The sequence below is a fragment of the Carassius auratus genome, chromosome 9 (assembly GCF_003368295.1).
Source record: "Carassius auratus strain Wakin chromosome 9, ASM336829v1, whole genome shotgun sequence".
NCBI classification, from domain to species: domain Eukaryota; kingdom Metazoa; phylum Chordata; class Actinopteri; order Cypriniformes; family Cyprinidae; genus Carassius; species Carassius auratus.
Genome location: NC_039251.1, coordinates 34,258,676 through 34,272,298, shown reverse-complemented (window position 1 = coordinate 34,272,298; position 13,623 = coordinate 34,258,676). Strand labels below are relative to the sequence as shown.

Sequence of the window (13,623 nt, the reverse complement as noted above, 5' to 3'; positions counted from 1 at the left end):
CTAACATTTTTCGGGAGGCAGACACACTCTTGCAGTTTAAATCTAGATTAAAGACCCATCTCTTTAACCTGGCTTACACATAACATACTGATATGCTTCTAATATCCAAATCCGTTAAAGGATTTTTAGGCTGCATTAATTAGGTAAACCGGAACCGGGAACACTTCCCATAACACCCGATGTACTTGCTACATCATTAGAAGAATGGCATCTACGCTAATATTAGTCTGTTTCTCTCTTATTCCGAGGTCACCGTAGCCACCAGATCCAGTCTGTATCCAGATCAGAGGGTCACTGCAGTCGCCCGGATCCAGTACGTATCCACACCAGATGGTGGATCGGCACCTAAAAAGGACCTCTACATCCCTGAAAGACAGTTGAGTCCAGGACAACCAAGCCCCAGATACAGATCCCCTGTAAAGACCTTGTCTCAGACGACCACCAGGACAAGACCATAGGAAACAGATGATTCTTCTTCATAATCTGAATTTGCTGCAGCCTGGAATTAAATTGCTAGTTTCGTCTGGTCAGAGGAGAACTGGCCCCCCAACTGAGCCTGGTTTCTCAAAGATTTTTTCCTCCATTCTGTCACCAATGGAGTTTTGGTTCCTTGCCGCCATCCCCTCTGGCTTGCTTAGTTGGTGTCACTTCATCTACACCGATATCGTTGATTTGATTGCAAATAAATGCACAGACACTATTTAAACTGAACAGAGATGACATCACTGAATTCAATGATGAACTGCCTTTAACTATCATTTTTCATTATTGACACACTGTTTTCCTAATGAATGTTGTTCAGTTGCTTTGACGCAATGTATTTTGTTTAAAGTGCTATATAAATAAAGGTCACTTGACTTGGCAAGAACTAAAGATAACCTTTCACTTCTCCAAAGAGCCAACATTGAGAACTACATGAGCCATAGGAGGTGTAGTGACATGCAGATGTTAAAATCTGATAAATGTATGAGGGAAAACCCAGCTTGAACAATGCCCACATGGTAGCCATACCCCTTGTTGAATGAGCCTTTAAGACTGATGCGAAATGAAGACCCATAGATCTATAGGCCAATTCAATCACCTCCACCATCCGATGGGAAAGGCACTGTGAAGAGATCGGCTTACCCTTACATTGAGTGGCCCATGAAATTAATTACTGATCATTATTCCTGAATGATCGTGTCCCGTTTACATAATAGTGTAATGCAAAGTGTGCAATTTCCACTCCTCTGAAGAAGAAAAGGAGGGGGTAAAAGAAACGCAACTCCAAAGCAGAGAAGTTAAAATATATAATCTGAATCACTGACTTTGGGAATGAAAGCCTGGTTATGCAGCAAAGTAACCTTGCTGTCATCCAGACATGCCCCATGGACCGACAAAGCATGTAACTCACACACTAGCTTAGCTGAGACTAAGGCAAGTAGTAAGACTGTTTAAAGATAGGAACTTAATATCAGCACTCTCCAGAGATTCAAATGGGACCCCAGTAAAAGCATTCAGAACCACGGACAAGTCCCATGATGGAACCAGATACTTAAATACTCATCTCAAAAGCTTCACCCCCTTCAAAAAATGGCATATAAGAGGGTGCCGTCCAACTGAGACTCTTTTGAAGCTTACATGACACACCAAAATAGCAGCCAGGTAAACTTTAATAACAGAAAACGCTCTCCCATTGTTCATTAAGCTTTGTAAAAAGCAAAACTGCTTAAAAAAGAATAACTCCTTTACGAGTACACCGTTCCTCAAAGACACCATTTAAGGCCATGCAGTGAGTGCGCTGATGGCGCTCTAGTGCTCTTGATAGTGTTTAGAACCTCCTGCAGAAGCCCGAGTGCGTATAAATTTAACCCTTCACCAGCCAGACCCAAAAGATCAACTCATTCCGGGTGTGGGTGAAATACACACCCAAAAGGCACATTTTCGTCCCTGAGAGAGAAATAAATCAGACAACTTGCGTCAGCCTTGCTGTACATCCCCCAAATCTAATCCAACACCTGTGGGTGGAACTCCCATACTACATATAACGGGTTGCCCCTTGACAAGAGATTTCACCAATACATTCAGGACTCCTGATACGTGTGACGCGTGCAGTGAGGTGAAGTGCGCACAACGGATTTTAACTGCACTGCGTTCGGCAACATCTATCTTGACAGTTCGTTTGTGAATTGAAGCAGCGCAGAACAGGTGCTGAAGGAAAGTCTTCATGGGTAAGAGAACAAGATTGCTGTTTTCAGGGATCACAGACATCAATTACACCACATATATATATAGGGAGGGGGTGGGCTCATTGTCATGAGCTGTGATTGGTCCGTTCTTCGGACAGATGTGGTGTAATTGATGCTTCCATAGTCTATCACACCTGGGGGGTTTTTAATAGTGAGATACCGAGCGATTGTCTGAACAAGTCTAGTCCTGGCCTATATCAAAATCCTCCGACATTATTCTTTACAAATCCTCATTTTGTACTTGTAATTTGTGAACGTTGTTTTGTTTTGAGCTCTCCCCTGCACTTCTGCGTTAACGTTCCTGAGCAGCGCATGGGCAAAGCCGACCTCGTATGTCATCTGCCCGGGAGCTGCTTCCGTGTACAACAGTTATTTTTATTGTTATTTCCCTTTAGTGACGTCAAAAGATTACAATTTGCATATCTCACTCAGAGTACATCATAGTTTGTGATGTTAAAGCTTTCATCAGGAAAACTTATGTATTTTATCAAGTCTGCTTTTGTAACTTTTCCTTCTTTTTTTTTTTTTATTCAAAACGTTTGCTCTGTCTAGATGTGCATAAATCTGCACTAACGATGTGCCCCTGCTACGTATTACACGTGCAACTTCAATAAGCAGACAGAAAGTAGGTTAATGCATTTACATTGAGAAGCAAAAGAACTACCTGTGTCAACCGGTTTATGCTTATGCCATTTATGGCCTTACTCCGATAAAAGAAAATGATTTACATGACCACACACATTTCGGCTTAAGCATAACAGGCTTAATGTGCATCTAAATGCGCTCAATAAATGAAGAAAGCCAATCTTTTGTGTGAATGTATTTTGAATTTGTATTTTCTGAAGTGTTTGACGAGGACATGCAAATTCAACACAGAATGGATATTTCTCAGAGAATTACCAAGAATAAAAGATGTGGTCATATGTTTAGCACAAATGCTTACTCAAAATGAACTAATAAAAGATATAACGAAATCAATATATTCTGACCAGGCCCTCATGTTGTACCAAACCCATAAGACTTCTGTTTATCTTTGAAACACAAATTTAGATATTTTAATTAGTCAGTCAAAGTTATTCAAAGTCCATAGCTCATTAGAGAGTAGCATTTTTCTAAATATTTTGCTATATTACATGTTTTCACAAGTTTTATGTACAGTGTAAATGTTTAAATAAAACTTATTTGAGACTTAATAATTTCAATGCATTACTATTTTTAATAAGATCAACAAACATTGAACTTCCTTTGTTTTTTATTTTGTACTGTTCTCTAAGGTCCACTTATGTTATCAAGATTTTTTACATAAAAAAACATCATCATATAGAAGTAATAAGCTATTTTTTGTCCTGTTTTTGAGCCCCTCATCAGATCGCTCTGTTTGAAATGGCGTGGAGGATTGTAGACTCTGAAGTAAATGCCCACTGCTACAATGGCTAACACTTGTGTATGTTTGACAGCTTACATTCCTCATAGATGGTCATTTAGGTCATAAATCCATTACTCAATACATATCAAAGATTTGTAATTAGAGAAAGCAATAGTGACCATGTAATGAAAACAGTTAAAAACATTACATTCGGATCAAATATAGTTGCACAGCACTAGTGTTGTCACGATACCAAAATTATTGTTTCGATACTGATACCTAGTCAAGAATTGCTTTTTCTAAACTTTTCCTGAAAAGGGAAAATACTCTCAAATATCATTGCGGTGCTTTATTTTAAAACCGGGACAACATTCTAATCATATAACACACTAATAAATGAACAGCAGATATATTAAACTTTTGAACAAAATATGAAATAAAAAATAAATTAGAGCAATGACATTCAAGGTAAAGAAAGAATACATTTAGCAGCATTATCTCAGTTATCATAAGAAACATAAGAGTAATAAATTTATCTTGATTCTGAACTTTGAATAAAAATATGAACAGTGATTATATAAAACAATGTTTCTGAACTCAGAAGATTAAATGTCAAAAGACAAATAATATCAATTTAAGCAATGGCATTCAAGAAAAAAAAAAGCAAATAAAATTTAGCAGCAATATCTCAGATATTGGAACTTATTCTTTCAGTTGTGCAACATTTTCTTTCAGTGGAGAAAACTCCAGTGAGCTTTATTGAGCGTCATCTTTTTCTACAGTTGTGGACCGGTGGCCACAGTATCACTTGTGCTCGCAAATGCAGCCTAGTGATGCGCGGGTCGGGTTTTTTTCTTCCAACCTGCGGGTCCCGCTTTTATGAAATTATTTGGCCCGTCCCAGACCGCAAATAAAGTAAGATTTCTTTACCCACCCCGACCCGCACATCGGGGACATCACGGAAGATACGTTGATACTTAGACCCTCGTACTTTAACCTTATCAAAAAACCTAATAAAATATGAAAATATATATTCCAAATATTTCTCGTTCACTGAAGTTCTTCCCTCCACAGCAGCGCGCGAGTGCGGCACTATTAGTAGCGCATGCGCAGCTCGTGAACAGCTCTGTGAACCGTTTCATCCTGTCAAAGTGTTACTCAAGATGTGACAGAGCATGTGATTTGTTGAATGTAGTGAACGAATCTGCCCTTCACTGAACGAGATCGAGAGATCTTCTCATTCGTGAATGAGTTGAATGAAATGACATCTTGTTTATGAACGAAATTAATGCGTATACAGGGTCAGTGAGCCAAGAATGTAAATCTCGATCAGCAATCAGCAGATACAAAGGGCAGCTATAGGTTCTGTGCAGTTACACTTGTCTTCATATTTAGCATACAGAACACGTTAAACTCCACGTTTAATCCCCGATTAATGTGGATATTATATATGAAACCTCGTGCTTCGTTCATCTGAACAACTTAAACTATTTAATATGATTATGCACACATTTTAGTAAAGACAAATCAGTTTAGTAAAGCCACTAATGCAGCCATCTCTGTAGTGCTTTTTTTGCAGCTTGCATGAGGAGAAAACACACAGACGTCCATAGGGAGGCACTGGAAGCGTGCGTCGCACACACCAACATGAAATACGTCTCTTACAAATCTAGAACACAGTCATTCTTTGAAGTATTGATACTAATAAATTTAGGAATCGTGACGTTTTTTAATTTCTGAGAATCGCGATACTTTTGAAGTATCGGTGCACCGTGCAACACTAAACAGCACTGTCTTTTATTTTCAATCTTTCTTAAAATCAGTAAAATTAAGGGAACAAAGGACCAAGTTCTTACTGATGGGGTCTGGATCTTCATTAAAAACATTCACTCTTTCCTAACTTTGGCAACGCAAGTTGTTTTTCCACAACTTTTCACTGCACAGCATCTTATTTTCTTCAGAGCCAACATTATCGGTTGGTTACATGTGAGAATCGTTGGGTGGGGCTTAACAGACAGTGATGCAGAATCAGTGGGTGGAGCTAAACAGGCAGTGATGTAGAAACGGTGGGTGGAGCTAAACAGGCAGTGATGTAGAGACGGTGGGCGGAGCTAAACAGGTAGTGAAGTAGAAGCAAACATTGATCTGTGGAGGAAGTGCTTATCCACACTATTACATCATAGAGTTGTACATTCTCAAGGTTGATATTTTGGCAGACTGCCTTCATACTCAAAAATGCTTACAAGCTAACACCAAAGTTTTAAGACTAACAACTGAGTTTTGAGTTCTGAAACTTACAGGATGATTTTAAGGTACAATGATCTCTTATATGTCAAAAGATCACTTGAATTTTGTTTTTTCAGTTGACTCCTTTAAAAAGTTCATGGAGACATCATAAATGAAAACGATATGTACCTAACAGAGACCTGACTGAAACAAGGCTGTTTGAACATCCATTTGACATCTATATTTGATATGCTCTGTGTATATGGGTTTATCAAGCTTTATACGTGAATAAAGGCCAAAAAAGGACTTTTAGTGGAGGGACGTAAATTTCTATAAAATATCTTCTTTTTTTTGTTTTGAAGATGAATGAAATGCTTATTGGCCAATAAATTAAGCTGTTGTAAATCTTCAGGTGATTAAATATCAACTGATTAATCATGGCGATATCAATCAGTTGCTAACTGCAATTAATCAATGTTATAAATCATGATGAGATTATTTCCCACTGAATACTCTGTTTAAAAACAAATCACAATATGTAACAGGTATATGGTTTAAAGGTGTTCGTACGATCATACAGAATTAAACTCACCTCTGACTCTTTATCACTGGAGGAGCCTAAGCTACCAAAACTGTGATTGGAACATTCGTTGTTTGTCAAGGTCTGCAAAGGAGAAACACATTTCCATGAGTCGATGCAGATGAGCCAGGCAGATGAATATGAGGTATTCATGCAGCAGGTGTTATGAATTAATTATTTGACAACTTCAAGGAGAGGACAGTTGTATAAGCAAGGCAACATTACACAACAACAGAGAATTGCATGTTTCAATATGATGCCCACTGTAACCTGACATGAACCTCACGGTCACAATGTCGTCCCTTTCAGAAAACACTAATTTCTTCAAAAGTAGGAAGACTTTGAGCCTCTGCCATGAAACTGGCTGTGTTTTAAACAAAATTAAATCAAGCAGCATCCGGAGGCAAGAAGCCCAAGTTTGTGTAACATCCTATTAGGGCTGCACAAAAAAAATAAATGAATAAACATGCAAATGTATGCAATTTCACTGATTAAATGTTTGTTCAGTGTGTTTTAGAGTGAAGCACAGCACTGTGTTCTTTTAAGGGCTCCCTGTTTTCCACCAGATTAAAAATTTGATAGTTTACATTTGAAAATCTAGAAATTAAGATTAAATGTGTAATTGTATATCTGAAATGCAAACAGTTGATAATTTTAATTATATACACAATATAATTAGTTCTAGGGATGCAGCGCAATGAAAATTCTTGGCCGAAGCCAAACAAAGTGAAACACTGGACTAAAGGTTGAATACCGAACATGGTTTTTCACGTTTGTTTCACAATTGCATAAATTAAATAGCCATTTAAATTAAATTAATAAAAGTTAGTAAAATAATATTTTTTGGCCATTTTTTGAGACTCCCTTATTGAATCAATCATGTATCTTTTACTGTACAAATAAAAGCAGCCTTGCTGAGCAGAGAAGACATCTTTTAAAACATTAGAAAATATTACAGATCCCAATTTGAACACTGTGTGAATGCAATAATAAATTAAATAATAGTGCTATAATGTAATATTGTATTGATATAATTATTAATATTATTGTCTTTTTTTATTTTATTTAATAGAACATAACCAAAAAAGTTTTTTTTTTTTTTCACTATTTTTGGCCAAATAATTTTAGTTGCCGAACATTTGGTGCATACCTAATTATTTCAATATCTATCTATTAGGGGTGTAACGATACGCGTATTCGTATTGAACCGTTCGGTACGACGCTTTCGGTTCGGTACGCGGTACGCATTATGTATACCGAACGGTTCGTTGGACTAATTAATTATATTTGAAAAAAAAAAGAGAAATATAATGATATGCGTTCAACAAGGTAGCCCAATAACCCAAACGACGTAACAGGCAACGCCCCTGACACTCCCGAAGAAGAAAAAAACACCAACTTATGTTTATGTTATGTTATGACTCAGTCAGGCGCTCGCTCACTCAGTACGCGCTGAAGGCTCGTTGCAAAATGGCCAATGCGTTTAACAGACTAGAAAAAGAAGATGACTCTCAAACATATTGTTTGAGATGCATGATTCCATCTATGAGCTGCTCGATCAGAGTGACATGAGAGCCCCTCCTTAGAACATTATTTGTAAATCCATGTTATGGTAAGTGTGCACGTGAAGTCTTTGCACACTTTCTGAAATCCACACTGTGGTAAGTTTGCACACTACACTAGTGCTCTGCATTCTTTCTAAAATCCTATATAGTGAGGGCTTCGCGCGGTTGCTTCATTGCTTCAAAAAAAAAAAAAAAAAAACACCAGCGGGAATACTTGAAACATGTCAACTCATTTACGCCGACATCACCTTATTGTGTCAGTATCTGGGAAAAGACGAAAAAAAGGAGAAACATGCACGCAACAAACTATGCCTGCAGCATTTAGACACCAGTATTATAGCTTACAGGGAATCCAAAGTGCACCCAAACACCAGACCTGTTGGTTATTTTAGGATCTTATATTTCTGGTCTGTTAAATGCATTAGACATTTTGCAATGAGCCTTCAGCGCGTGCTGAGTGAGCGAGCGCCTTAGGGGCCGTTCACATATCGCGCCTAAAACGCGTGGAAAACGCTAAGCACGTCTTTCTCCTCCTTTCCAAAGCGCTCGGGCAGAAGCGCTCATGAGGCGTCTGTCTTTGCTAAGCAACAATGACGTGCTCTCTCCATGAGACGCGGAAATTTAAGCAAAGGATAAATGGATTTGCAGCTCTAAAAATCGCTTGCAGTAGCTCTGCTACTAAATTTATTTCAAAATTGCAATCCATATACAACTATGATCAGCTGTTCCTTCATCTTGGCTGAGTTTTCAACGTTGTTATGGGAAAGGATGAAGCTGATTGGTTAGTTCTTGTCACATGACCCGCGGTGTGCTTGCGGCATTCTGAAAAGTTGAGATGTTTTTACATTTTGCTGTATCTAAAACGTACCGAACCGAACCGAACCGTGACATCAGTGTATCGTATCGAACCGAACCGTGAATTTTGTGAACCGTTACACCCCTACTATCTATATATCCATCTATCTATAATATATAATTTTTTGCTTTACAGGGATAAATTGAAAAGGAATAGTTTTGATTAAGTACAATTTATATTTTTATTTAGTAGTAGTAGTAATAATAATAATAATAATAATAATAATAATAATAATAATAATAATAATATAAAAGAAAGCAGCCTGGATGTACGTATACTTTTTCACCTATAATATCCCAACAGTCGCCAGTTTAGTGAAAAGAATAGGTGTCTGAACAATCAGTTGAAAAAAGTCAATGTATAAAAAGTAACCTTTTTCCTAGGGACTATTCCTAGCAAGAAATAAGCATTACAGTCAATAAATATGTGCTCGATTAGCTCTAAACCTTGCTTGAAATTGTTCAACATCATAGGCAAGGCGTAATGGCATCTTGAAAGCCACAGAAGTTCTTCATACAAAAATGCTACCTCCTGCCACTACTACTGTTTGCAAGCTTGTGTGTTAGCAGTAACAGTTGGATGATAAACTCAGCCACTAACTTTGGTTCCTCCGCTAGCGCTGCCAGTGCTGCCCGCTGTGTTTCCACTGACTCCGCCCAGAAATCTGGCCTCCAGCAACTCCTGCCGGCGCGGGTCCAGACTGTGCAGCTCCTCCATAGCACCTGAGTGATAACACATACACATATAGGTCTAGAAGTGTTTCAGCCTTGAAAAGTGCTTTGTTTGTACTCTCTTTATATAGGTAGACAGGACAGAAAAAAATAACATGCACTGTGTTATATCTAACAGTCTCCTGGGTCATGTGCTCACAATCACAGGTACAACACTCCCCAGAGCTTACACAGTACTCAAAACTAGATCACAAACAGGTGAAACAATCAGAGACACGAAAACATCCAGTGTTATCCTTCACTAGGGTTATGCATCGTTTGAATGTTAGTGATAAAATCAGCAGCCTACAGAACACTGCAAGAGTTTGCCTTTGATTTTCACCAAAATACCACTAAAAACAACTAGACTTCAAATATTAAAATGGTAAAGACAATAAACAGTCAGTAATAAAATGGGAACAAACAAATCAAGTAGCAATAGCATAAATAAACTGAACAAAATTTCAGGTACAGAAACTGTACTTAAAAATTTTAAAGCACTGCATTTTCTTTTCATGATTGAAATATAGATTCATTAAAGTTATTAAATGTATTGAGTCAAGATCAGTGAATGATTTTCTTTTGTTCTTTGATTAACATTAATGACAGGCAGCTTGTTTATTAGGCTGCTGTCTCTTTAACACAGAACGCACACAAATCTAAACATACTGTACACGTGCATTTTCTTTCACATCTGTTTGCATTCACTTAAGATAAAAACGGCTTGATTGCGAGATTACGATTTTTTTGTACACAGTAATGCAGTGGTTCTCAACCTTTTTTGGTCCAAGTGCAAGTCTCGCGGGCCGCACGGATATAATTTACATATTACGTGCCCAATACAAACCAACCTGATTTATAATATTATAGCCTAAATATTATGATATCTAATCTATTACATTCATTGAAATAAATAAATAATTCTACTCCCCATAAATAAAGCACCTGGGGCCTGTTCTTCGTACGTCGCTAACTCAGTTAGCGGGATTTGAATGTTGACGATTTGGGGTGATCTTGGATCGTTTGGTTCTTCGAAGCTCATCCCGGAGCTAGGCCTGGGACGGTATTGAATTTTTCTTACCGCGGTTGAAAAGCAATAAATTCCTTTTAAAAAAACCGCAAGCCGCAAACCCCACCCCACCCCACGCCACCGTGAACGATGGACTTTCACTTTCGCACACACACGGGAGGCAAACGAATATAAGGAACAGGTTTTTCACTTTTTTTTTTTTACATTTAGAACATGAGCATTTAGAACAGAAATGGAATGATGTCTGAAATAAAAATTCTGCTTAGGCGAGCCTTCATATTTTTGGGGGGCGATATCAGATCTGATCGCAATTCACAACAGAGATCTGAAGATAGAGCATCATAAAGACAAAAACACATTTTTATTTATCGTATTGATCCGTAATAGATATTAATTTGCATGTTTATTTTCCATATTTTTACCTTCAGATAAGGCTACAGTCGTTGTCATCAAACAGTCACTTAAACTATAACGACTTTTGCGCACACAGAGGCTAAGGCAATTGAGCATAAGGAACACGTTTATTTAACATTTATTATTTCACATTTAGAATAAGAACATTTAGAACAGAAATTATGTCTGAAAAAAAAGTGCTGGCAAAACGAAATGCGCTATGGTTTACATCCCAGCCTTCATATTTTTTGCTAGAAAAACTAGCATGTTCACTTTGTCAGGTTTAAGGGAAGCCCTGAAAGACATAACGACGTTACCCGCAGCACTGAACACACGTTCTGAGGGAATGCTTGTAGCGCAAATGGTCATATAGCCTATTTTCGGGCGGGGACATTCATCATCTCCTCCATGAGCTCATCCTTCACCTCGTCAGAAATGTCAATATCCTTATACCTAGGGTCGACAAACGCGGTCTTTGCCAATAGCTGTTGAGTTGAGGGTGCACTGTATTTTTCCATCAAAACGGCAGACATTTTTTCTTTCTATTTTAATATTTATATAGATATTACGTGTGCGCTTTTTTGTCTCAGTGGTTAATGAAGGCTATTTAACGAAGGCATAAAGAGTAATATAAATATGTAGACATATAGGCTTAATTAATATAAATATTTAAAAATCTATAATATATATAAATATTATTTATATTATATATTTTTACATATTTATATTTATTTAGCCTATATCTCGTGTGCGCTTTGGTCTCAGTGTGGTTCAGGGCTATAATTTAACGAATGCTATTTAATTTAACAAAGTGTCGCTGCTCACAATATTGTGGTTGTTTTTTACTTACAAATAAGATAAATATAAATAATATTTATAAGTAAATAAAAATAATATTTATAAGTACTTAAAAAAAAAAAAAGACGGTATTGTAAGATGCGTCATCAGGTTTGACGTATTTGAACGTGATACCCGGAATCTTTTTGTAGCAAATTCTACAAATGGGCTCATTAAAATTGCCTGGAACTCCTTTTTCATCAGGTTCAAAGCCTAAATGTGCCCATATAGGCGACGTGACATTTGGCTTCGCCACCAAGTTAGCCCTCTCTGCCATGTTTTGATGGAATAGTATCTTAAATGCGCAATTGTCGGCTGCACAACCACGTGAGAGAATTGTGTTAAGCAGAATAAGCATGTGCTATTAAAAACTGAGGTCCTGCTTTTTTGGCATTCACATGAGTCATCAGCCTGTATTTTATGCTTTAGTAAAATGTATATATAGGCTTCAAGACATTACACAGGGACTCTAGTCAATACAAATGGATGGTGCATAGATAAATTTTTTAATCTAGATTAATCTCACTGTAATCTTAATCTTAATCTAGTTTAAAATGGCTCATTTGACTTCTGCCGAAGGCATTCAGATGTGCAGGCCAATGTTTTTTTTTTTTTTTGTGCAGTGATGACGGTTACAGGTTTAGACCCGCGGTAGGCGTCACGTGACCGCCGTATTGCGGTAATGCGGTAACCGTCCCAGGCCTACCCGGAGCTGCTGTCATAGCAACAGGTCCGTCAGCTTAAACCTGCTCGGGAGCAGGCTTATTTCATGTAAACAGGATTAGATCGCTTCTTTTCAACCAGAACTGATACTCAAAATATGTCTGCTACCACCGCTACTTTATTACAAAAGTATCGTACTGATCCAGGGACAATAATTTAAAATAATAATTTAAAAGATTATTTTATTAAATTATATAAAAAATTATTTAAAAATAATATAAAAAATGCTACTATAGACACAGCCTACTATAGACAGCCAGTTTTACTCACTGAAATATTTGTCATATAATTCTTACTTCATAATTGTATTAGAGTCTTAAGCACATGCTATACAGATAATAGAGTCGTGCATTATTTTGAGTGATGACTGCTATTATAAGAGTGGCTTGATGGAGCGCAGGAGATGCAGATAACATGATATTGACCCTTAATAAACTTTCATTAATGCTGTCACGTAACAAATCTGTCCAAATATAAAATGAAATTAATAGATAATTTCTATATTGAAATAAAAATGTAAAGACTGCACAACTATTATAAATTGCGAATCCAAATAATTGGGAATCATGAAAAAAATTCTAATAAAATAAAAAAATGTATCTATTATCCGTTTCGTGTATCTGTTATAACATTTATGTAGTTTTGTTTGCTTGGCTGTTTCCTTATAAAAGTCCAGAAATTTGTCAAGTTTTTCGTCGGGTGTCGTTTTAAATTATATGACGTCATTACATTGGCGTCTTGCCACCAGCCAGTCGCTGCACTGCTGATCATGGTTTCGAGTATCGATACATATCCCCTTTTAAGCAAACACATGAACGCGCAATTATCTCCGATAACTCAATCCAGCGATACTAATACACAACAGGTGTGTTCGAAGAACCCAATTAGCCGGATCATGATTAGCACGATGATATCATCTTGGATGTGTCATTTGATCTCGGATGTAATAAGCGACGTACGAAGAACGGCCCCTGATGCTGTCGGGAGCTAACCAATTATGTGAGATTCAGCTCGAAAGGAGTAATAGCACAAAGAAGTTTTGATTGTAAAGCCTGTGTTATACTTCCGGATGAGCAATCCGGACGCTTACATGGCCAGCGAGGACGCAG

The 13,623-nt window shown here is 37.4% G+C and overlaps 1 protein-coding gene across 2 annotated transcripts in view; it reads right to left on the bottom strand.

The window, feature by feature from the left end:
- The window catches only part of LOC113109126 (serine/threonine-protein kinase tousled-like 1-B), a 56,450-nt gene that overhangs the window by 25,183 nt on the left and 17,644 nt on the right, over positions 1-13,623 (bottom strand). For both annotated transcript variants that reach the window (XM_026272691.1, XM_026272692.1), the window contains 2 exons: positions 9,422-9,543; positions 6,413-6,484 (listed from right to left, as the gene is read on the bottom strand). In XM_026272691.1, the coding sequence (XP_026128476.1) occupies positions 6,413-6,484; positions 9,422-9,538 (189 nt within the window). In that variant the 5' untranslated portion in view covers positions 9,539-9,543. The remainder of the gene's footprint in view (positions 1-6,412; positions 6,485-9,421; positions 9,544-13,623) is intronic.